At 39.5% G+C, this 26795-nt stretch overlaps 1 protein-coding gene across 1 annotated transcript in view; it reads left to right on the forward strand.

The window, feature by feature from the left end:
* The window catches only part of plcb4a (phospholipase C, beta 4a), an 83102-nt gene extending 56567 nt beyond the window's left edge, over window positions 1–26535 (forward strand). The window contains exons 24-36 of the mRNA XM_063007994.1: window positions 10–214; window positions 4346–4434; window positions 6544–6698; window positions 6795–6837; window positions 7705–7770; window positions 7885–8000; window positions 8183–8255; window positions 11735–11910; window positions 18276–18377; window positions 20084–20141; window positions 21501–21587; window positions 21691–21727; window positions 26279–26535. Of these exons, the coding sequence (XP_062864064.1) occupies window positions 10–214; window positions 4346–4434; window positions 6544–6698; window positions 6795–6837; window positions 7705–7770; window positions 7885–8000; window positions 8183–8255; window positions 11735–11910; window positions 18276–18377; window positions 20084–20141; window positions 21501–21587; window positions 21691–21727; window positions 26279–26370 (1299 nt within the window). The 3' untranslated portion in view covers window positions 26371–26535. The remainder of the gene's footprint in view (window positions 1–9; window positions 215–4345; window positions 4435–6543; window positions 6699–6794; window positions 6838–7704; window positions 7771–7884; window positions 8001–8182; window positions 8256–11734; window positions 11911–18275; window positions 18378–20083; window positions 20142–21500; window positions 21588–21690; window positions 21728–26278) is intronic.
* The last annotated feature ends 260 nt before the right edge of the window (window positions 26536–26795 follow it).

The following is a 26795-nucleotide window of genomic DNA, read 5'->3' on the forward strand; positions in this document are numbered from 1 at the left end:
CTTTTCAAGGTAATCCTACCGGACCTGGCAGTGCTCAGAATAGCGGTGTATGATGACAACAATAAGCTGATTGGACAGAGAATTCTCCCACTGGACGGTTTGCAGGCCGGCTACAGACACATCTCCTTACGAAATGAGGGCAACAAGCCTCTCTCCTTACCCACCATCTTTTGCAACATCATCCTCAAAACATATGTACCTGATGGATTTGGAGGTAGGTTCGATTTTTTTCTGATTTACAAGTTCACAGATACACTTACAGTGCCCCAGAGTTCAGTTTAAAAACTCAGGAGAGGAATTTACTTAGTAAGAAATTCAGGATTCTAGCACGTTGCATTTTGGGTGAACTGCATTTGTTTGTTATGGCAGAGTTCAGAGAAAGGACATGTAAGTACCTGCATTCACCTGGTTCTGCATCAGACTTTCTTATTTTATTTCCCTCAGGTTGCAACCACTGACCTTTTAGGTCCTAGAGGGAAGTCCTAAACTGCAGTGTTCCACCTGCATGGCTTAATGATTATATAAATTCACCGTTTTTAAGTGAATAAAAAAGACTCTTTAAATACTGTAATTTTACTTGTCACTGGGGTTGTACCTTTGAGGGTGGCCATGAAATCAGAGTAACACAGGGACAAACTTAAAATACAAGGCAGTAAAAAATACAATGCACTTTTATCCCATCTTACAAATGAATATGTATAGTTCTAAATAAATAAATATGGCATTCCAGGAAAAGACACGTCCAATTATTCAGACAAAAAAACTTAATAGATGACCATATGGGTGCTTGTTAAAGCTTATTACTGTTGGTGTCAAACTAAATATGACATTGTGAAAACGTCTTATAAAAACAATGTAGGCAGTCATAAACAATGCAAATAGAAATGTTATAGAGTAGCACTTTTCATGCGGCAGACCATATATAATTATTTATCTTATTGTTGTTTACTTTTATATATAACCTTCAAACTGATAGCTCAAAGATCTACCAACTAGGCTACCACTGTTCCTAATATCACCCTTGTAAAGAAGTAATTGCTCCCTTTAACTGGTTATATGACTTCTATCAGTTATAACAAAACACTAAAGCTGATATTAGTCTTTTTACATTACTGTACAATTCTAACTTTCTCTTTTTTTTATGCAAGACAGCTTTACATTAGACATTTTAGGTTTGGCTACATCTTGGGTCATATAAGGACAAGTCGTTTTCGTCCTGATGCAGCAGAGCTCTTACTATCACACTATCACTGCAGCATTTTACTCTTGGTTTAATCTCATTTCTATAACATATTTTATTTTATTTGTTTTTTTTTGTTTGGTTTTTTTTGGTGGACATTTAATGCCCAAAATATTTTTATTTTGTTTGTCTGTAGAACATTAACTTGATTAAATTGGGAATAATTTCTTGTACTTTTTGCAAATATTGCTTTAGGACAGCAGTTACCTTTTACCTTTAAACCCACTTTCTATTATTTTATGGGGTAATAGCCACTGATTTAAGCTGAGGTTAGAGCCATCTACATTTCTTTAGATTTAATATTGAGATCCTTTGTGACCTTACTAAACTTTTTGCAGCAGGTCAAACACTGCTGGGTAGATTCACTACTGTTTCAAGTTTCCTTTATTTGGTTATAAGGGCGATGTGGTTGCTTTATATATTTTTTGGCATATTTGTACATAAAACTATTATAGACTACAGGCAACTTCTGCCCCTAGATTATTATTAGAATATTTTTCCACAGGGTTTTGGGATTATAATAAACTTTTTGCCTAATGTTAGACAAGGTTTTATGTTTATGGTTAGCAGTGGTTTTTTGCCTTACAATTCTCCCATGTATATTATTTTGTTCAGTCTTTTGCTAATGGTGGAATTATGTATGATGAGGTGCTCTAGTATAATATGTTAGAACTACTGTTCTAGGTTTTCAGTATTATGAATCAATGCCTTTCACTGTTGTTTCTGTGGCCTGTCTGAGTCTGAGGGCCTTGGTAATTCTTTACATACTGATATATTTTAATAACCTTTTTTATCAGAAGTAAATGAAATGATAGTTTAAAACTGTGTTCATGTTTTATATTACATTTTGCATATGGAATTTAAAAGCCATATGTACAATAACAAAGTCAAACTAAATGAGGACAATTACTTATTTAGACCTTTGTAACTGGGGCCATTGCTGGAAGTTTGTTGACAGTATTGCCGGACCCCGGTGGAACCCCCAGAACTGCTCCTGGCAATAACATTAAACAGTGTGACTTGGGTGCTTCATGTTCCTTTTCAAACTATATTCTGCACATTTGAGGCACATTTTTGTATTTCACTAGAATATAAGACTGAAAACTTAGAGGAAAGTGTATTCACCAGTGAGCCACAAATCCTTTTTAAATATTCCAGCCAACCCTGCTCAACTTTATATGCTCTGTGTCTTCACCTGGGAAAGTAAACTGAGTGTTCTTTTAAATCTAACTTTAAATGTAAGGGTTCTCAAGTCTAGCCTGGGAACTGGGAGCATTAGGCAGAGATATACACTGATCAGCCATAACATTAAAACCACCTCCTTGTTTTTACACTCACTGTCCATATTATCAGCTCCACTTACCATATAGAAGCACTTTGCAATTCTACAGTTACTGACTGTAGTCCATCTATTTCTCTACGTACTTTTTTTAGCCTGCTTTCACCCTGTTCTTCAATGGTCAGGACCACTACAGAGCAGGTATTATTTAGGTGGTGGATCATTCTCAGCACCGCAGTGACACTGACATGGTGGTGGTGTGTTAGTGTGTGTTGTGCTGGTATGAGTGGATCAGACACAGCAGCACTGCTGGAGTTTTTAAATACCGTGTCCACTCGCTGTCCACTCTACCTAGTTGGTCCACCTTGTAGATGTAAAGTCAGAGACGATCGCTCATCTATTGCTGCTGTTTGAGTTGGTCATCATCTAGACCTTCATCAGTGGTCACAGGACTCTGCCCACAGGACGCTGTTGGCTGGATATTTTTGGTTGGTGGACTATTCTCAGTCCAGCAGTGACAGTGAGGTGTTTGTGCTGCTGTGTTTTATCCACTCATACCAGCACAAAACACACTAACACACCACCTCCATGTCATTGTCACTGCAGTGCTGAGAATGATCCACCACCCAAGTAATACCTGCTCTGTAGTGGTCCTGGGAGAGTCCTGACCATTGAAGAACAGCATGAAAGAGGGCTAACAAAGCATGCAGAGAAACAGATGGACTACAGTCAGTAATTGTATAACTGCAAAGTGCTTCTATATGGTAAGTTGAGCTGACAAAATGGACAGTGAGTGTAGAAACAAGGAGGTGGTTTTAATGTTATGGCTGATCGGTGCATATCTTCTTAGACAGTGAATCCAAGAACTGAAATTAAATACTATATAAGCATGATTTGAGTTCAGGCTTATACACAGAATGGCCAAAAGTTAGTCGATACCCCTCCTATTTATTGAGTTTCATGTGTTTTAGCCTCACCTACTGCTAACAGGTAAAAAGTCTGGGAAATGTGCTTTACTGTTTTAGCATGGCTGTGGGTCAGCGCACAAAGCAAAGTCGATAAAGTCACATTGATTGTAAGCCAAGTCTTGTTGTCTGAGAACATATTTGTGGAAAGCCTTCCCAAACAGATAAAGGCAAACAGGGCACTTCAAAATAATGCCTATAGTTTTGGTATGGAATGTCCAACAAGATCAGGATCTGGTGTGCAAATACATCTTGTTCATGAAGTGTATTTTAGAATAGTGTTAGAGTCACACTATCTTTATATTTACTGGTAAATATACAGGCTAAGGGGTTTAAAAACCTTTGTAACTGACATAGGTACAGGTTATAGAATACCTTTATTTGTCATATATACATATGCATGTGTACAGTACAAGTACATTTTTGCCATTTAGCAGATGCTTTTATCCAAAGTGACTTACAGTATACAATACAGGCAATTGAGGGTTAAGGGTCTTGCTAAATGGCCCAACAGTGGCAACCTGGTAGTAGTGGGGATTTAACTGGCAATCTTTTTATTACTAGTCCAGTACCTTAACCAGTTAGCTACAACTGCCCTGCGAAATTCTTTTTTTCGCATATCCCAGCTTGTTTGGAAGCTTGGGTCATAGCGCAGAAGCAGATAGGGTTAAGGGCCTTGCTCAAGGACCCAACAGTGACTGCATGGCAGAGCTGGGATTTGAACTCTTAACAAAAATGTTATAGTAAACAGTGGTAGCCTAGTGGGTAGAGCTCTGGGCTATTAATTAAGGTTAACATTTATATAACAGCATCTGCAGGGACCATGAAGGTAGACGTTAATCTTTGGTCACTTTTTTGCAGCCATTGTAGATGCACTGTCAGATCCCAAAAAATTCATATCCATCTGCGAAAAAAGAACAGACCAAATGAGAGCCATGGGCATTGAGACGGTAAGCACACTCATCACAACTGCATCTAGACTGCTTATAAATGAACCTATTAACCTAATAAACCTGAAGAATGCTTTACTTGTTAATATTATAATCTATATACTAGCTTTAGTTTATTTAATATAACAAAGCAAAGCAATTCAGTGTCAATAAAAATAACAATGGTTTTTCTTTCTCAGTCACAAAATGAATCAAATTGAATCAAACAAAAAATCAAACATGGATGACATGGTGGTGTAATTTCACTCATATTTACTTTAATTAAGATAATATTGGTTGTTTTACAGCCTTACCCGATGATGCATACCATGCGGTTTATTAATAACTGAACAGTGCCATCATATTTGTTATTTTGGTTTTGGGCAGATTAGAAATGAAACATTGAAATGAAATGAAGTACTGATTGGGCACCAAATCAGTATCCAGTATGCATTATGTGACCACAATTATGTTTTCCATTGTGCAAAAGTTAGCCGGCTAATGCACTACTCCTGGCAGAATTTCCAGTGCACGACAAGAGCTATCTTTGTCTATCTTATGAGCTACCCCATAAACCGTGGGTTTTTTGTTTCACCATGGACATGCTCTTGTGAACAAAGCAAAATTCATAAAGGTATAGTTTGACGAGTTTGGTATGAAGAAAGTACAGTGATCTGTACAGAGCCTTAACCTCAGTTTTATTAAACGCCTTTGGGATAAATCGAAATGCAGATTGCTAACTAAGAATTTTTGTCCAGCTTAAATGTCTGACATCACAAATACATCTTTGAATGTATGGTCACAAAACATCTTTTATAGCAGAGTAAAGCCTGTTATAGGCTAAAAAGGAAGATGACTCCATATACAGTCAAGTTGGAAAGTCTGCACACTCCTTCCTGCTCCATGAGCACAGTGGTCACCATCATTTGTAAATGGAAGAAGTTTGGAACCACGAAAAATCTTCCTGGACCTGGCCACCCGACCAAACTGAGTGATCGGGTAAGACGGGCCTTGGCCAGGGAGGGGAGCAGGAACCCGAGGGTCACTCTGAAAGAGCTCCAGCGTATCCTTGTGGAGATGGGAGAACCTATCAGAGGATCAACCATCCAGGCAGCACTCCACGAATCACGCCTTTATGGTAGAATGGCCAGATGGAAGCCACTCCTTAGTAAAAGGCACATGACAGCCCGCTTGGAGTTTGCCAAAAGGCACCTAGAGGATTTTCAAACCATGAGAAACAAGATTCTCGGGTCTGATGAAAACAAAATTGAACTTCTTGGCCTGAATACCAAGCATCAAGTCAGGAGGAAACCAGGCACCGCTCATCACCTGGCTAATGCCATCCTTACAGTAAAGCATGGCGGTGGCAGCATCAAAATGTGGGGATGTTTTTCAGCAGTGATAGAGGAAAAGATGAATGCAGCTAAGTACACCAAGTTCCTTAAAGAAAACCTGCTCAAGAGCGCTCTGGACCTCAGACTAGGGCAAAGGTTTACCTTCCAACATGACAGCGACCCAAAGCACACAGCCAAGAGAACAAAGGAGTGGCTTCAGAGAAAGGCTGTGAATGTCTTTGAGTGGCCCAGCCAGAGCCCAGACCTGAATTTAATCAAACATCTGTGGAAGGAGCAGAAATTGGCTGTGTACCGATGCACCCCATCCAACCTGATGGTGCCTGCAAGGATATGCCAAAGAATGGGCAAAAATGTCCAGAAACAAGTGTGCCAAGCTCGTAGCTTCTTTTCCAAGATGCCTTGAAGCTGTAATTGCTGCCAAAGGTGCATCAATCAAGTATTAGGCTAAGGGTGTGTACAGATATGTAACCCCTAAATAAAATCATCTTTGTCAGTAAAATAAAATTTCATATTTTCTAAACCCTGTTTTCACTTCGTAATTATTGGTGATGGTGTGCAGATGTTTGAGGCAAAAAAAGTCTATTATAGAGTGAGTCTGTAACGTAATAAAACGTGAAGGGGGTGAAAGGGGTGTGCAGACTTTCCGGCTTGAATGTATATGCCCATGGTTTGGAATAGGATGTCCAACTATTTTATGGTGAAGTGTCCTCTTAGAAGATGTGAAATTATATACAAGTCTAAACGTTCTGGCGACTGGTTGTTTTGGTTTGTGCAGTGGGAAATAGCTGAGGTTCCAAGTGACACCCCAAAGAGAAGTAAGAAAGGAAAGATTAATCAAGTCAAAGCAGTGGCACATCCGAAGATTTCAGAGAAACACAGCACAACATCAGGACAGATTGCGAGTATATCCTCAAAAATGGGTACCCAGCTGTCTACCTTTTAGTAAAATTGGAAACATGTTTGTTTTAATGGAGCATTTTTCTTACATACATACTTTTTTGTTTTGGTGCTAACAGATACAGCCAGAGATATGCCTCAAGTTACTATTGATGACATGAAACAGTTGAAGGTATCAAAATTCAATTTTAGGATGCAAAGAGAAGACTTTGTTGGGGCAAATTAATTTTTTTGATGTTTTTTATAATATTATTATTATTATACATTGATCAGCTACAACAGTACAACCACCTCCTTGTTTCTACACTTACTGTCCATTTTATCAGCTCCACTTACCATATATAAGCATGTAGTAGTTCTACAATTACTGACTGTAGTTCATCTGTTTCTCTGCATGCTTTGTTAGCCTAGGTATTAGAGTAGGTATTATTTGGATGGTGGATCATTCTCAGCACTGCAGTGACACTGACATGGTGGTGGTGTGTTAGTGTGTGTTGTGCTGGTATGAGTGGATAAGACACAGCAGCACTGATGGAGTTTTTAAACACCTCACTGTCACTGCTGGACTGAGAATGGTCCACCAACCAAAATATCCAAGCAACAGCACCCCGAGGGCAGCGTCCTGTGACCACTGATGAAGGTCTAGAAGATGACCAACTCAAACAGCAGCAATAGATGAGCGATCGTCTCTGACTTTACATCTACAAGGTGGACCAACTGGGTAGGAGCGTCTAATAGAGTGGACAGTGAGTCGACACGATATTTAAAAACTCCAGCAGCTCTGCTGTGTCTGATCCACTCATACCACACCACCACCATGTCAGTGTCACTGCAGTGCTGAGAATGATCCACCACCTAAATAATACTTGCTCTGTGGTGGTCCTCTGGGGGCCCTGACCATTACAGTCAGTAATTGCAGAACTACAAAGTGCTTCTATATGGTAAGTGGAGCTGATAAAATGGACAGTGAGTGTAGAAACGAGGAGGTGGTTCTAATGTTATTGCTGATCGGTGTATAATATTTTATATAATATTCCAGGCATACTTAAAGCTACTAAAGAAGCAGCTAAAGGAACTCGGTGCACTACAGAAAAAGCAAAAAAAGGTATTCTTCCTAATTAATTAACTTTTTTGCCCTGATTTTAAATATGTCATGAGATTTGGTGTCAGGAACTCAAGGGGCAATAAATCCTGAAGCTGGTGATGCTTTGTATTACAGGTACAAACTGCACTACAGAGAACTCATTGCACTCAAGTGGACAAAATTGTGGCCCAGCATGAAAAAGAGAAGCAGGCTCTGGAGAAGCAACTAGACAAAAACAGTAAGAAAGTCAGGTGGGTCCACAGTGCTGCCCATCATCCTGTGATTCATAGTGATGTGAACTAATCCTGATTATTAAAACATGTCTCTAAGAGCTGAACTACAAAGAAAAGTGAATAATGGGGCCATGCTGTCATTGTTTGTCAACAGAATGTATTTTTTTATATTCTTTTCCATTTTTATGTATTCCATGCAGTGAAAGGAACTGTGAAATGAGGAGAGAAATGGAAAGAAAGATGAGGAGCATAACTGCAGACCACAAAACAAAGGTGCTAAATCCTGTTAGTTTTTTTCTCTCTAGAACACTTTGTTCCTCACTTTACACTACATGAGTGCATGCTCCAACACTGTGGTGAGTCCTGGACTTGGGCTGTAGTCTGACAACTAGACATATGAGCACTTTAATTGGACTTTGTTTAAAAATATATTGCTCCGCCACTCAGGTGGCGCAGCGGTAAAACATGCTAGCACACCAGAGCTGGGATTTTGCTCAGTGGTTGCTCAGGGCAGTGACAGCTCGGTGGTTAAGGTACTGGACTAGTAAACAGAAGGTTGACGGTTCAAGCCCCGCCACCACCAAGTTGCCACTGAGCAAGGCCCTTAACCCTCAATTGCTCATCGTGTTCAGCTCATCATGTAAGTCGCTTTGGATAAAAGCGTCTGCTCAATGCTAAAAATTTAAATTTTGAATACATTGTATCGAATCTTAGGTCTGCCATCCTGCTGGGCTGGACGGCTACATGAACAACGATTGTTCTGGTGGGATGAGCCAGACCAGGGTTCCTCAATACTGATGCAATTACGACCTCTGCTGGCTGATTGATGGCACCTGCGCAGATTTGGGGAATAATGCTGATCAGGGTGTGGCTCTCCGTGCATAAGGCTGATAAGGCTCGCCTCGTGCAGGTGAAAAGATGCAGTCTGTACTGCACACGTGTGTCTGTTACAAAGCTCCTCAGTCAGCAGTGCAGGGTTGTATCGGTAGAGGTAAAGTGTAATGCAATCATAAAATAATTGGATACGACTAGATTAAGAGAGAAAATTGGGGTAAAAATTGGGAAAAAAGAGAAAATAAATAAATAAATAAATATATTGCTCCAAAATGTATAAATACGCTGAAAAAAACTTTTATTCATCTTTATGCTGCTTGTGGTGGGCCTGGTACTCCTCTCAGGAACACTGGGCGCACCCTGGACAGGAGACTAGTCCATCACAGGACATGACATTCCCATCTATTCATTTATGCACATACGCCTAGGAACTAAATTTAAGGAGGTAGGAGGAAGGCTCCTGACAAAAAAGACATGGCAGAAAATGCCAGTCTTTTTACAGTGAATGGAGAATCCAGTCCATTTCCCGAGAATACTGGAATTGTGCCAAACCACCACTACATCACCACAGAACAAAAAACAAGAACAAGAAGAACGCCTTTATTTGTCATATATACATATACACACATACAGTACAATGAAGTTCTTTTTTCTCATAACCCAGCTTGTTTGAAAGCTGGGGTAAGAGCACAGGGTCAGCCATTGTACAGCACCCCTGGATCAGACAGGGTTAAGGGTCTTGCTCAAGGGCCCAACAGTAGCTGCATTGCAGAGCTGGGATTCGAATTCTCAAGCTTTCAATTGATAGTCCTAAGCTCTACCCACTTGGCTACTGCTGTCCCTATATAATGTCAACAGGTGATTGTAATCCTAATTTGGACCAAAAGCAGTTTTCACAAAAGGTGTTTTTGAGGAGCAAAGATGGACAGAAACCTGAAACACTTCATCACTTGGTAGCCTTGTTGCCCAAACTTATTTTAAGTGTTGTAAGAAAAAAGGCAGCATTACAAAGTGGTAAAAGCTGTGTTGCAGACCTGAAACATCATATTTTTTAGCATTTTTCATACTGTCCTAACTTCTAATTTTCTTATTTGTGGTTGTAAATGACCAAACGTAGTGTGAAAACAGTGTACTGCCTTGCTGCCTACTGCCTACCTAGGCAGCTGCCTAAGTAGAGAGGATTTTAATGAGACATCAAACTCACAGAGCAGATTATTTAGACACACTGACGGCACGGTTGCTCGGTTGGTAGCACTGTCGCCTCACAGCAAGAAAAGGTCCTGGGTTCGATCCCCAGGTGGGGCGGTCTGGGTCCTTTCTGTGTGGAGTTTGCATGTTCTCCTCGTGTTTGCATGGGTTTCCTCCGGGAGCTCCGGTTTCCTCGCACAGTGCAAAGAAATGCAAGTGAGGTGAATTGGAGATGCATGATTGTGTTTGACATTCAGCTTGTGAACTAATGAATCTTGAGTAGTGAATAACTACCGTTTCTGTCATGAATATAGCCAAGGTGTGTAAGACATGATGTTAAAATCCTAATAAATAAATAAATACATTTAGACGCACTACTTAGACTGCAATTGTAGCTTACGTCACCTTATTCTTACTAAGCTAACACAGTTGGCCTCAGGCCATTCAAACCAGTGGGCTGAGGCGGCACAACCCACTAACATGCAAGCTTACATTTCCCCTTGGGTACAGAAAACAGTTAAATTGTCACTGACAAGCCTGAATTTGCTAATACATTACACTTGTACACCTCAATACAAATTAACAAGCAATGAGAATTTATTTACATTTGAAAAGAACTCCTCTGCCATATTGGTATTTTTTGGTAAGAACAGTTGTGCCGCACTGAATGCTGGGCTTGCCTTCACCACTAAGGCAGTATTGGATGCTTCCTCATTATTCAGTCAGATTATTGCTTAGAATTACGGCACCTCAGTAGGCAGCATTTAAGACTTATGGTGTGTTCGAAAAGCTAGGGAGCTCTCTATATAGACAGCATTTTACGTCATCCTACGCTCGCTCCCGAGAATGAGGCTGTTCGAAATCCTAGATGCCTTAATAAGCTGTTTAGTTAGGTATCTTAAAATTTCAATGTTATTTTGACTCAAGAACAAGTGAGCATCGGAAGCGTCCTTTTAGTGATCAAGGCAATCCCAGCATTCAGTGCGGCATCTCTTCTCTCACAGAAAAATAAAAAACATGGCTGACGGTGCTGAGAAACGAGTTATTTTCAAACGTAAATAAATTATTATTGATTTTTAACTTGTATAAACGTGCACAGGTGTCGTTTATTTGCAAATTCGGGCTTGACAGCGAATTTAACCATTTTCGGTACACGAAGGGAGATGTTAGGTGACATGCTAGCGCGCTGTGCCACCCCATCCCATTGGTTTAAATGGCAAGATGCTAATGTTAGCTTTGTAAGCGAAACCCGATGGAATCGCTGTCTAATTAGCGCGTTCGAATAACCGCACTTATAAGTCATTGACTTATTAGAATCCTCTCTACTGAGGCAGCTGCCTATGTAGGCAGTAAGACAACAAGGCAGCTCCCTAGGTTTTTGAACACACCCATTATTTAGACATTGTTCTTTTTTTGGAACACGAAGGATGATGTAAAATGTTGTCTATGTAAAGAGCTTACTAGGTTTTCAGACAGATGTGCTGTCTCTGTTCTGTTCATTTATTTGTCCATCAATCCTGAGCAGACTGACAGTCCTGTGGCAGGAAAAATATATCATATAAATCATGTTTTTGGGAATTCTTTGTGATTTTTTTCTTTCTTTTTTCCATCAGGGCATCAATTAATTTAGATGTGCTGGTGTGGTAATTCGAAATTGCAAGCTGCTGACCTGAGTTTCAACTTGACTACAACTGTTCTGTCACTGTTATTGTTCTGTTGTGGTGTGACAGGTAAAGAACACGGCTGCTGCTCATGCTGAGGAACTGGATGACATGATAAAGACCCATAATGCCGGGTGCCAGGAGCTTAAAAACCAGCACATCGTGCAGCAATGTGAGCAGCTCAGGAAGCTGATGCTAATGACACAAGAGCAGCAGAGACAGCAGCTCATACACCTCCATGAACGGTGAGCTCTTAATGTATAATAGTGCTAGAATCAGGCTGTATGTTACCACAGCAGGGTGCTTCTATTTTCTTCTCAGCAATTACAGTGTTCAGAAATACTTCTGTAATTGCATTATGGCAGCTTTAACATTTGAGGTTATTAGAGCTCTTACATAACCACGACCTAGAACAGACTGAACTTAATGCTACTAACAAAGTAGTTTTGTAGGGCCAGACTTTTTACTCTGACGACATTAAAGTCTGAACAGTCTGTCGGTTGACTGTGTCTTGAAGTGGAGAGGAAACAAGGACTCATTGGGGTTTGAACAAACTCAGTTTGACTTGTATAAACCAGACTATGCTTTCTGAAAGTAGACATGTAAGTTAAACTTACGTTGACATTTGAAGTTGCAGTGTCAACAATCTGGTACTTGTGTATGTCTAATAAGTTGGACGCTCAAATTCACAGGAAAATGTGCTTAAATTTATGGACCTCGTTTTTCAAAATTCACAGATTTCGGGTCGCTCAGGTGGCGCAGCGGTAAAACACATTAGCGCACCAGAGCTGGGATTTCAAATACATCGTATCAAATCTCAGCTCTGCTGCCACTCAGGTGGCGCAGCAGTAAAAACACACGCCTCTCACCAGAGCTGAGATCTCAAATACATTGTATCAAATCTCGGCTCTGCCTGCCGGCTGAGGCTGAGCGGCCACATGAACAACGATTGGCCTGTTGTTCAGATAGGGGCGGGATTTAGCCGGATGCGGACTCTCTCTCAGACTAGTGCGATTACGACCTCTGCTGGCTGGTTGGTGGCGCCTGCACGGAGATGGGAAAGGAGTGCGGTAGAGGCTGTGGCTCTCCGTACACAGCGCTGTACTGCACTGCACTCATCAAGTGTAGGTGATAAGATGTTCGATTGCTGTGCACGTGTTGGAGGGGGCGTGGAGCAGCCTCGTCCTCCCCAATCAGGAGCAGGGACCAGCATTAGTGAGAGGATGATTGACGGGCAGAAATTGGATGCACTAAAGTGGGAGAAAAACGGGAAAAAAAAATCTCAGCTCTGCCATCCGACTGGGCTGTGTGGCTACATGAACAACGATTGGCGGTTGTTCACAGGGTAGGACAAGGCGGACCGGGGTTCCTCATGGCTTGTGCAATTGCGATCTCTGCTGGCTGATTGATGGCACCTGCACAGAGTAGAGGAATAATGCTGATCAGGGTGTGGCTCTCCGTGCAGATCCGCATATGAACTTACCTCGTGCAGGGGAAAAGATGCAGTCGGTACTGCACTTGTATCGGAGGTGGCGTGTTAGTTGTGAAGCTTCTCAGTCAGCAGTGGAGGGTTGTATCGGTAGAGGTGAAGCGTAACACAATCAGGGTAATTGGATACGACTAGATTAGGGGAGAAAATTGGAGAAAAAGAGAAAAAAAATACAGATTTCATGGATTTTTACAGAAAAGAGCCACATTTCATTTAAATAACCCTCATAAATTGAATGATAGAATAAATGGAAGCTTCAATACATGGTACAGCTACCTTAATGGTTGAATGTAAACCTAAAACATCCAGCGGCGTTCTCAAAGATGAAAATTCTCATGTACGCAGAACTGTTTTGGAGTTTTCCAAACTTGATTACCCGAGTAGTGTGTTTAGCTGCTTTAGACTTTGACATCTTGGACATTTTGACTAAGCGAATGCTCACTGAATTGCCATAGGATTGCTAGGACTGCCTCATATTGCAGAACATCCAGTAAACGTGGGACACTTGAACGCTACAGAAATTAAAAAAAAATGTTAGATTGCTAAACACAAACTTTACATTTTGAATATGCAAATTGCATATTACACGGAAAAAAGGCTTGTTTCATGACGAGATGATTTTCACAGCAAATTAGATAGGGCCTTACTAATAAGTCTACTGTACTTCAGACAGTATTATTATAGTTAGGTTTTGGATTTTTCATTAAATGACTGTATTACTCATCTAAGAAATGTTTACCTACACACTTCTCTTCTATATCTAAAAAAAAGTTTCTCATCTGTTCAAACTAGTTCTTAAAATTAGTTCTTTACTTTTGCTTATGGGGCCATCAAAGTGTGCATATTGGACGAATCGGCATTGTGTGGAATAAGTGTCAAATCCACTCTGAAAGCTCCACATGTATCTGTGTTTAGCTGGATTTTTTTTCCTGTTTCACTTTTAAACTTGTGTTATAGCTCAGGGTTCTGAGAAATTGTAAGAATCAGCTTTTCCAAAGGAGTCTAAAATGCTTATTAAAAGAAGGACATAGAAACACTAAACCTCTCTTAATTATTACTGCTCATACGTTCTCTCCTCTACTTAAAAAGCATAAGAAAACAATAAAGAGGTACAGAGCAGGATTTATTGTATTTTTATATTAATTTAACTGTTTTATATTATATTTGTGTTATTTTTAGTGTATAAGTGTCAAAAACAACCCCATTATTTTACATTAGCCTAAAATATATGCAGTTCCACAGGATCATGGAACACATTAACAGGTTTTCCATACATCCTTACGACCAAGAAATACCTTGAAACTCAATACCTTTTAAACTCAACGCCAATCCCAGACCAACTTAAGGAGTTTTCCAATCTTGTTTACCCAGTAGTGTCTTTAGCTGCTTTAGACTTCGACATCTTGGACATTTTGACTAAGTAAATGCTAACTGAATGGCCATAGGATTGCTAGGACTGCCTCATATTTCAAAACACCCAGTAAACGTGGGGCACTTGAATGCTACAGAAATTGAAAAAATGTTAGATTGCTAAACACAAACTTTGCCTATTACACGGAAAAAGACTTGTTTCATGACACAACATGATTTTCACAGCAAATTAGGTAGGGCCTTACTAATAAGTCTACTGTACATTAAATGTCATTAAATGACTTACTGTATTACTCATCTTAGAAATGTTTAACTACACACTTCTCTTCTATAAACATCTTCATCAATTACTTTGTGTAACAGAGAAAAAAAAGTTTCTCATCTGTTTAAATTAGTTTTGAAAATATTATTTCATTTTATCATATTTTTAATCTGAAACTTTCTTTACTTTTGCTTATGGGGCCATTGAAGTCATGGTAGTCTTGGCTTGTCATTGATTTCTTTTATTGACTTGTTTATACTGTGACTAAATGATTGCAATGCATACTTCTTTGCCATAAAAATAAAAATAAAATAAAATAAAAAGAATTCAAAAGTGTTTTTATGTGATTTATAGATATGATGGGTTAAAATTACATATACAACGGTAATATACCTTTGAGCCAAATCAATAAAATCGATCCCTGAAAACATGCATGGATGTGCCTATTTCATAACAACTGTCCATGTCACAGTGAGGAATGTAGTAAAGGTTGGGCTGATGGTAGTTACTCATAGTACACGTGGTAAATGCATTAGACGTGGCAGTCATAAAGAGTGAGTGACTTTTATAAGGGCCAAATTGTTATAGCTTGATGATTGGGTTGAAGTATCTCTGAAACAGCAAGGAGTGTTCACATAAGGCCATGATGAGTACCCATAGGCACAAAGATGCACTAAGGGACGATTCATCTTGCAATGTATTGAATTTGTAGGACCTCCTGGTACCAAATAGCTCAGTACTCATTATAATGTCTTGTATAGTGGTACCTTGTAACTCGACGTTTACCTTAAACTCGACATGTGTGCGACCGCCGCTTTGTTCTGTCTTGGCTTGAGCGGTGCAGTAAGATGTCATCAAAGTGCGAATATGAGACGAATCTGCATTTGTGTGGAATAACTGTCAAATCCACTCTGAAAGGTCCACATATATCTGTGTTTAGCTGGATTTTTCTCCTGTTTCACTTTTAAACTTGTGTTATAGCTCGGGTTACTGAGAAATCAGCTTTTCCAAAAGAGTCTAAAATGCTTATCGTAAAAAAAAAGTGACTTAATGTATTAAAAGAATGACAGAAACACTAAACTTCTTTTAATTATTACTGCTCATAAGTTCTCTCTACTAGTGAAATTTCTCGCTCGTTTAGGACAATAAGTCACGTTAAGCTTTGTGCACAACCACACTCCATAGGAAATAACGGCACAGCCAGCGCAAAAGTTATTTTGCTGCTTCTCACATGAATGCATGAATGTTGTTTTTTAATTATTTTAGCCTCAAATATATGCAGTTCCATGGTACCATGAAACGTATTAACAAGTTTTCCATACTTCCTTATGGGAAAAAAATACCTTGAAACTCAACACCTTTTAAACTCACCGCCACTCCCAGAACCAATTGACGTTGAGTTTCAAGGTACCACTGTATCTTCATGTCTCAGTAGGTCAGAGCTGATTTAACAGCATATTAGGTGTTATTACTGGTGTAAGTACAGTTCATATACATGCAATTGAATATGAACTAATGATGAATAGGTGTGGCTCTGCTATTAAAGCATAGAACCAATGTGAGCCAGTGGAAATCTCTCAACGTGGCATAATTTATACAACACTCTAGTCAGAGCTCCCAGATAGAATTGTGTTAGTGACACCTGACTAAAACTGTCTATCCATTTTGAAGAGATTCTCTTATAATGACAATATAATAATACAACACTTTGATTATCTGCATGGGTTTTGTGAAAGAAAAATTTAATTTACACTACATGTATTAATACATAATCAATTACTGCTTAGAAAATGTAGATATGCTTAGGGCATGATTGCCAGTAGTCATATTCCAGTATTCCAAGAATACTGCTACAACAGAATGTTACTGGATGTACACCAATCAGCCATAACATTAAAACCACCTCCTTGTTTCTACACTCACTATCCATTTTATCAGCTCCACTTACCATATAGGAGTGCTTTGTAGTTCTACAATTACTGACTGTAGTCCATCTATTTCTCTGCATGCTTTGTTAGCCCCCTTTCATGCTGTGCTTCATGGTCAGGACCACTACAGAGCAGGTATTATTTGGGTGGTGGGTCATTCTCAGCACTGCAGTGACAATAACATGGTGGTGGTGTGTTAGTGTGTGTTGTGCTGGTATGAGTGGATCAGACACAGCAGCACTGATGGAGTTTTTAAACACTCACTGTCACTGCTGGACTGAGAATAGTCCACCAACCAAAAATATCCTGCCAACAGCGCCCCATGGGCAGTGTCCTGTGACCACTGATGAAGGTCTAGAAGATGACCAACTCAAACAGCAGCAATAGATGAGCGATCGTCTCTGATTTTACATCTACAAGGTGGACCAACCAGGTAGGAGTGTCTAATAGAGTGGACAGTAAGTGGACACGGTATTTAAAAACTCCAGCAGCGCTGCTATGTCTGATCCACTCATACCAGCACAACACATGCTAACACACCACCATGTCATTGTCACATTGAAAGGGGGCTAACAAAGCATGCAGAGAAACAGATGGACTAATGTTATGGCTGAACTCTCTGTTAACGGAGTCTTCCACTGTCCTACAAGATCACCGAAGAAAGTATATAAGGATGTTAAGTTTTTCCTGTGTTATCACCTTCACAGAGTCTCTGTGTAAGACTCTGTTGGAGTGATCCTTCTCTGCAGACAAGATTAAAACTCTTTTCTACTTACAATGTGCACTTCTATTTATTTTAAAGTGGACATTCTGGACATTTTATTCTAGTTATTCCATTTTTTTTTTTCAGTACATTGAGAGAACTATATTTAGTATTCAGTCAAGTATTGTCCCATGCCTGGGCCTGTCTGGAAGTGTTTCTTGTATTCATTTTTTGTATTGAATGTGCAGACTATTGCATTATTCAAGTTTATCATGCAAGCTAAATGTCAACACTCATGAATTGAAAATGTTTCCATTAATTTTAAATCTGTTAAAGTTACTCACTGGCGTGCATATACCTCATGTAGGAAGTAGCCCTGAGTTATCTTATTATTTACAAATGCCATGCCTCCATATTGCAGTGAATAATAGCCGGAGGTCAGCCCTTTTACTCAGGGGTTTATCTCTGCCCATGCTCTCTGTCATTCTTTCTAACAAAACAATATTTCCCTCTGTAGGGAACCATAACACTCCCTCCGGGGTTGTCTATTACTGCTCTGTTCATTAAAATGTTGAAATATTGGAATCAACATGGAAATTCATAGCTGCTTAAATTCATCATTTTGGATCATCTTTACAGATTGAAAGTAATAAAGTTTTCATTCTCTGCGCACTGTTTTGTTTTTCCTGCCTGCAGATTGGTGTATTATGGGACTGGATAAAAAACTGCTATAAATTCAGTTCCGTATCTTAATAGAAAGCGGATGTCCTAAGGCAAATTGGTATAATATTCTTCTCAAATATTACCCCCATCTAACAAATGACTCCATTTGTTTGTCTGTTTGTGTCTTTTTTCAGACAGAGTAAAGAGATGAGTGCTAACCAAACAAAGTCATCCATGGAGAACGGCAAAGCAATCAGTCAAGACAAGAGAATCAAAAACAAAGCTGAGCGAGAACGGTAATGTTGTTTGGACTAATAATGCATAAGATGTGGTTTTATTTTTCTTCGTTTTAATTTGTATTTTATTATGATACATAATCATTTTAGTCATATTTTAGTTTTATGATGGATCCTAGTTTTAATGGAATTTACAGCAATTTTAGTTGTCATGTCATGGAACTATGTCGTCATCCTTTTTCAATTTTTGGCTGCGCAGATGGGTCGGCTTTCTGTTTTGTGTCACTTGTGGCAGACTAGATACTACTCGATGGATGGATGGATGGATGGATGGAGGAAGGGTTGGGTGGATGGATGGAGGAAGGAAGGGTTGGATGATTTGGGTGGATGGATGGATGGATGGAGGAAGGGTTGGATGGATGGATGGATGGATGGATGGAGGAAGGAAGGGTTGGATGGATGGAGGAAGGAAAGGTTGGATGGATGGATGGATGGATGGAGGAAAGGATGGATTGGGTGGGTGGATGGATGGATGGAGGAAGGAAGGGTTGGATTAATTGGGTGGATGGATAGGTGGATGGATGGGTTGGATGGATGGATGGATGGAGAAAATGTTGGATGGATTGGATGGATGGATGGATGGATGGATGGAGGAAGGAAGAGATGGATGGATGGATGGATGGATGGAGGGGGGATTGGATGGATGAATGGATGGATGAAGGGGGGATTGGATGGATGCTTTATTGATCCTGGAAGAAAGTACTCACTTCACTCACATTGTTAAAAGCTAACTCTATTTAAACATGCTTCCCAAACTTTAGGACCCTGGATGTAAAGAAATTCTAAACATCAGATTACATGTCAGAAGTCTAACAGCAGGCTGTTTATGATGCGTTTGGATTTGTTAATGGCTTGTAAGCTGCGGAGGTACACATCCGGTTATTAAATACTCAACCCTAAAATATTAAACTTCTTCATGTCATTTCACTTTTAGTGGTTTGAAGAACATACATGCACAATTTGCCAATGGTATTGTCAAATGGTATTTTTTTAAGTAGTTAATTTCAAAGCCAGTAATACAATGTTTGAAATGTAAAATCCAGACTTATGATATAACCAGACTAACTTATGTTGGCAAAACTATAACAAATGTCAAGTAAAGGTCATACAGGTTGTATGAATTCCAATCCAGTTGTTAAAGATGGGATACATAATACACTTCAGTAACACCCAGAGAAAAGTGGTCCTTATTAAAGCTCAAAATATTGCTTGTGTGGCATAGTGCTAAATAGTCACTAGCACACCAGAGCTGATCTCCAATTTACGAGTTTGAATCTCAGCTCTTCTACCGGCAGGCAAGGTGCCTATATGGGCTGTAATTGGTTAGTCCGGGGGTTGCTAGAGGTGATTTCTGCTGTAATTACGACCTTTGCTGACTGATCGACTGGGAGATTAGTAATGGATCAGATTATGGAGATCAGTGCGTGACTTTCTGTATGCATATGAACTCACCCAGTGTAGGTGAAAAGAAGTCATTGCCTACTACACTTATCAGAGGGTGTGTGTTAGTTACGGCTCTCCTCAGTCAGGAGTGGAGGTCAGCAGCTGTAGGGGAAGCGGAATGCAATTGTATGTAATATTGAAAAAGACAATTCTGTCATGTTTAAGGAGCAAAATCTGACTTAGTGTATTCTGAGTGTATTTTATTAGCTTGTGTTTCATGTGGTGGTTTTTTATTTGCACTTATATAACTGCATTTCTCACAGGAGAGTTCGAGAACTGAACAGCAACAACACAAGAAAATTCCTCATAGAAAGAAAAAAGGTATGAAGCTTCCAATTATATGAGAAGTTCACCAGTCTGTTTCTTGCCTTGCTTGGTTTTTAAAAAGTGCACATGCAAAAGTGTGCAAAACAATACAGGAACAGTGCGATGCAAAAATGATTACTGGGCTTTAATGGCAATGACCAGTACATGGGACATTATATTAAGTAATACACCAATCAGGCATACCATTATGAGCACCCTCCTAATATTGTGTTGGTCCCCCTTTTGCTGCCAAAACAACCCTGACCCATCCAGGCATGCAGTCCACTAGACCACTGAAAGTGTGCTGTGGTATCTGGCACCAAGATGTTAGCAGCAGATCCTTTAACTCCTGTAAGTTTTGAGGTGGGGCCTCCATGGATCGGACTTTGTTTGTCCAGCACATCCCACAGATGCTCGATTGGATTGAGATCTGGAGAATTTGGAGGCCAAGTCAACACCTTAAACTTATTGTTGTGCTCCTCAAATCATTCCTGAACTATTTTTGCTTTGTGGCTGGGTGCATTATACTGCTGAAAGAGGCCACAGCTATCAGGGAATACCGTTTCCATGAAAAGGTGTACATGGTCTGCAACAATACTTAGGTAGGTGGTACGTGTCAAAGCAACATCCACATAAATGGCAGGACCCAAGGTTTCCCAGTAGAACATTGCCCAAAGCATCACACTGCCTCCGCCGGCTTGCCTTCTTTCCATAGTGCATCCTGGTGCCATCTGTTCCTCAGGTAAGCGATGCACACGCACCCAGCCATCCACGTGATGTAAAAAGAAAACGTGATTCATCAGACCAGGCCACCTTCTTCCATTGCTCCGTGGTCTAGTTCTGATGCTCACGTGCCCACTGTTGGCGGTGCACAGGGGTCAGCATGGGCACCCTGACTGGTCTGCCGCTATGCAGCCCCATACGCAACAAACTGAGATGCACTGTGTTTTCTGACACCTTTCTATCAGAACCAGTTAACTTCTTCAGCAATTTGGCTACAGTAGCTCGTCTGTTGGATTGGACCACACGGACCAGCCTTCGCTCCCTATGTGCATCAATGAACCTTGGCCGCCCATGACTCTGTTCCCTGTTTACCACTCTTCCTTCATGGACCACTTTTGATGGATAGCCATGACAATTTGGCCCTCGTCAAACAAGCTCAAATCCCATTTTTCCTGCTTCTAACACATCAGCTTTGAGGATAAAATGTTCACTTGCTGTCTAATATATCCCACCTACTAACAGGTACTGTGATGAAGTGGTCATGATGTTATGTCTGGTCAGTGTATAGTGCAATAAAATAATACTGTATATAAGCACAATGTGTAATAGGTAATGTAAAGATGTAAACATAAATATAATGTTGATTGACAGCTTGCTTTAAATCAGTCGAAAGAGATGGAACAGCTCCAGACAGTTCATCATGAGCAACTAGAGAAGCTGGAAAAATATAACTCTGAGGTAGTGATGTTACTCTCACTGTGATTATGAATTATTTTATCAAATGCACTCAAATACACAATTGTTAGCATTATTTATTAATTTCTTTTGTTTTTGAACATAGCTATTGAAGTCACACCAATCAACATCTGAGTGCAAAGGTAGGAGCTCGGATCCACAAATCAGTTTTATAATTAGTCTCTTGACTCATAATTCTTTTATTTCTCTCTATAAAAGTACAATACACCTCGCCTATTAAGTGTCACTCCAGCCCTCACACTCCCTCAGGCTGCCGAAACGATTGAGCTGATCAACGAGAGAAAACGCTTTGAAAAGCCGTCATTATTGCATCTGTCAGAAAGCATGTAATCAATCAATCAATAACAATGTGCATATTTACTGACGGCTCTTCTTGAGAGATTGATTGATGACATGCTTTCTGACAAACTAAATAATGACTGTATGTGCAAGCCATAAAAGTTTAATCATAAATTAAATGTTATGCATTTTTGTCTATACAGAGATTACAGTGTATGGTCAAAAGTATGTGGACACTTAATCTTGAGTTTGTTGGACATTCTAATTTAAAACCATAGGCATCCATGCTGCTCAGGTGGCGCAGCGGTAAAAACACACGCTGCAATCAGAGCTGGATCTCGAGTACGTCGTATCGAATCCAGCTCTGCCTTACCGGCCGAGGCTGAGCGGCTATATGAACAACGATTGGCCTGTTGTTCAGATGGGTGGGACTAAGGTCGGAAGTGGGTCTCTCTCTGTCAGAATGGTGCAGTTACGACCTCTGCTGGCTGATTAGAGGCGCCTACACGGAGATGAGGAAGGAGTGCTCTTAGGGTGTGTCTCTCCGCTCCGCACGCAACGCTAGGTGGCGCAACACTCGTCAATGTGTGGGTGGCAAGATGCATATGGCTTGCTGCTCATGTGTCGGAGGGGATGTGGGTTAGCTTCGATCTCCTCGGTCAGGGCAGGGATTGGCAGAGAGGAGGCGTGATGCAAATTGGGCAATTGGACGCGCTAAAGGGGGAGAAAAAAGGGAGAAAATGCATTAAAAAAGAAAAAAAAAAAGATAGGTATTAATTGCATCTAAGAAGGCTTTTCAGAAGGTTGTGGAGTGAGTCCATTCAGTTAAACAATCATGGCTCCCAATTACAGGGTGAGTCAAAATTATGCTAACACCTGAATGGCGGAAACCATTTATTCACAAAACATACTTCATATGTGTAAGTTCACCATCATGTTCAACACACAGAAACCAGCGAGTAACAGTACCAGTCTGGACACATTTCACGAGGAATAGATCCATTAGTGTTAACATAATTTTGACTCACCCTGTATTGTTCCAGTTTATGATAAAGGTGTTCAGTGGGGTTGAGGTCAGAGCCCACTGCAGACAACTAAAGTTCCAACACATGAATCTTGTCAAACCATGTCTTTACAGATCTTGGTTTGTGCACACAGGTACAGTCATGCTACAACTGGAGAGTTCCTTTAACAAAATGTAGTCAGAATATTGGAATAATGTGTGTATGAGGGTTCTTCAAAAAGTACTCTTTTAACTCTATTTATTAAGAATTTCAAAAACAAATGACATCACTTTTCTACATAGTCACCTTCCGCTGCATTTATCCCAGCATTGTACCAACTTTAATGCCATCAGCAAAAAATGTTTTTGGTTGAGCGCGTAGCCACTGATGCACTGCTGCTTTCACATCATCATCACATGAAAATCTTCTTCCCCTTAAAGCTTCTTTGAGCCTCCAAAAAGGGGAAAATCAGATGGCGCCAGACTATAAGCTCTCTCAGTCTCTCAGACATGACCAATTACTATTCCTCCCACCCTCACCATTTCCACCAAAAATATAAAAACTTTTTGAAGATGTCTCGTACATTATGATAATCTACCTTAAGACTCCCCGTGTCTGCATGGGTTTCCTCCGGGTGCTCCGGTTTCCTCCCACAGTCCAGATGCTAAATTGTCCATGACTGTGTTTGATATAACCTTGTGAACTGATGAACCTTGTGTATTGAGTGACTACCGTTCTGTCATGAATGTTTGTTTATTAGGATTTTAACGTCATGTTTTACACTCTTTGGTTACAAACAAACCTACCTTAAGATTTTTTTTTTTTTTTTTTTTGCTTCATTTGTCTTTTTTTTTTTTTTATCATTTAATAATTTAACAGCTTCAGGCACTTGACGGCAAACCTGAAAAGAAATAAATCCTAAAAATCACTCAGGGTTTTATTGATGAGCATGTTTAGAATTTTAAAATGTATCTGATTGTTAAAGAGCTAGATTGTTTAAGTGGATTTAACCTTATTATTATTATTATTTTTAATTTGTTGTTGCCACTGTCCTCATGAATTAGTTGTTGGTATCCACACACTGAGTCTTCACTACCACACAACATCTGCTAATCTGGAAGGGAGAGGGCAAACACATGCTTCTTTTCAAACATAAGCCATCATCTCTTTTCCAGCATCAAGAGATTAATGTGTGTAAAGAAGGGCTCAGTCTGAGCTTGATGTTCTGTTCTGTAATATTAAGGCTCATACTTGTGAGTGCAGTAGAAAATAATTGAATTTCTGAAGTTTTCTTCAATATCAGAGTACTCCTGATAGACTTTAAACCCCATTCCCCAAAAAGTTGGGATATTTTGTAAAATACAATAGAAATCAGTGATTTGTTAATTCCTAGACCCTTAACTCACCTGACAAAAGTACAAAGAAAAAAAAACAGTGCTTTTACTGACTAGTTTTTAAAAGTAAAACTTTTCATTTGATGCCAGCAGCACGATAATAAAAAAGTTTGGCACGTTCTCACATCCTCTTTCCTATTCATTTTAATTGGTTGATAAAAGTTTTTCAAGTTGATTTTTTCCATTCATGATTGATATAAGAATTCAGCTGCTCAATAGTACATGGTCGTAGTCTGATTCTTTAACTGAGAGCATTTTTATATGAATCTTTTTACAATATTATGTACAGAAGATAAGGAAAGACCTAAATTATTATGAACCTTGTTTTAATTGCATTTTACAAAATGTCCCAAATGTTTTGCTAATGGGGCTTGTGTACTGATAGCTGTGCCACCATGCCACCTTTCATTAATAAAATTGTTTAATTGCCACCTACTACCCCACTCATGGTCATTATAGTTTAAAGCTGTGATATGTTATTGTTAGCAGTTGGAGCTTTCAGGTAGAAATATTGTGTTTGTTTGCTTTATTAGGATTTTAAAGTCATGTTTCACACTTTGGTTACATTCATGACAGGAACGATAGTTACTCATTACACAAGATTCATCAGTTCACAAGGTTATATCGAACACAGTCATGGACAATTTTGTATCTCCAATTCACCTCACTTGCGTGTCTTTGACTGTGGGAGGAAACCGGAGATCCCGGAGGAAATCCACGCGGACACTGGGAGAACATGCAAACTCCACACAGAAAGGACCCGGACCGCCCCACCTGGGGATTGAACCCAGGATCTTCTTGCTGTGAGGCGACAGTGCTACCCACTTAGCCACCGTGCCGCCCAAATATTGTGTATAATTGTGACACCACTTGCAGAGTAAATGTTTGTACAGTATAATGAAGCAGTTGTAACCTAGCAGTTAAGGTACTGGACTAGTAAGCAGAAAGCTGCTGGTTCAAACCCCACCACTGCCAGGTTGCCACTGTTGGGCTCTTAAACAAAACCATCAATTGCTTATACAATATACTGTCACAGTACTGTAAGTCACTTTGGATAAAAGCGTCTGCTGGATGCCAAAAATTTAAAAGTAAATTAGAAAGCAACACATTAATCACTATTGGAATGAACTGGTATCAGTTATGAGCCAGGCTTTTATGTCCAACATCAGCACCCACGCTTACAAATGCTCTGACTGAATGGGCACAAATTTTCACAAAGACACTCCAAAATCTTGAGGAAAGCCTTGCTGAAAGAGTGTAGAACAAACGTGGTATTTATCACAGTAGCTTGATGGTTTCTCATGCACTGCTATTTGAGGTCTCAAAAGCTACTCACATTCAATAGTAATTTCTGGCCTCGCCCTACATAGACTAAAATTCCCATAGATTCCTTGAATCTTTTCACTATTTTATGCATGGTAGATGGCGAAAGACAAATTATTTGCACTTTTGTGTTGAATAATAACATGATATTCTATAATCTATTCTTTTTTATAGAATATTATTCTATATAATTCTATTTCATTCTTATTTTGCCTCTGTCCCAACTTTTTGAAATGTTATACATGCATTAAATTCTATATGTGTTTACATTTACAAAATACTGTACAATAAAGTTGATCAGTGAAAACATTGGAAATCTTTGCTTTCTACCTTCATCAGTTAAAAAAAAAAGAATTAAAAAAGATAATTCACATATATATCAATCAGAAAAAATACCCCACTATCAAAGTACTTATGTGCATGTAAACCTCATGATCAAATTATTGACTTTATTATACGTAGTATAACAATAACATATAGCTATACTTTGTATTTATTAGGCTCTTCTGTAGATATAGTATCACACTCACTGAGAGGATTTACTTATCTCTGTCTCTGCTTGTTATCCTTTCATTCCTTTGTCTTTTAACTTAAATATTGTTGAAAGTGTAGCCTTACTGGGTTATGTGCACATCTGGTGTTCGAGCTAATGGTACATGATGTTCCCTTTCAGGCCAAAGTTACAGAACAGATGCAGAGCACAGAGGAGACGAGAACTTAAGTCCCAGAGGTGTCCTGACATCCCTAACCACACGATCTCTGTGAACAAAGGCACACACGCACACACATGCACAGCTGCCGAGAAGTTCAAAAACTGCACTTGATGTTTTTATATATACACTCTCTGAGCACTTGTTAGGTACACTTCTCTGCTTTGTACAATTATGTACAATTTAGTTCAGGCTTTAAAGTTACATTCATTGCTAACAGCTAAGTAAAATCTACCTTAATAAATAAAAGAGATGTTTTTGTATTACAATATGCATCCATCGTTACACTAATTAGAATGAAGCAAATGAATGAATTTTGTCTCTATCTTGCTCAGTTGGTGCTATTAGAATACAAAGTAGACTGCTGGCTGATTATCGTTTTAGCTAGCTTATTAATTTATACATATACATAACATAGACAATCTTTAAAGTAACGAAATAATAATATGAGGGAGCATAACCCACCAACATGATGGTTTT

This window comes from Trichomycterus rosablanca, chromosome 13, assembly GCF_030014385.1.
Source record: "Trichomycterus rosablanca isolate fTriRos1 chromosome 13, fTriRos1.hap1, whole genome shotgun sequence".
NCBI lineage: Eukaryota > Metazoa > Chordata > Actinopteri > Siluriformes > Trichomycteridae > Trichomycterus > Trichomycterus rosablanca.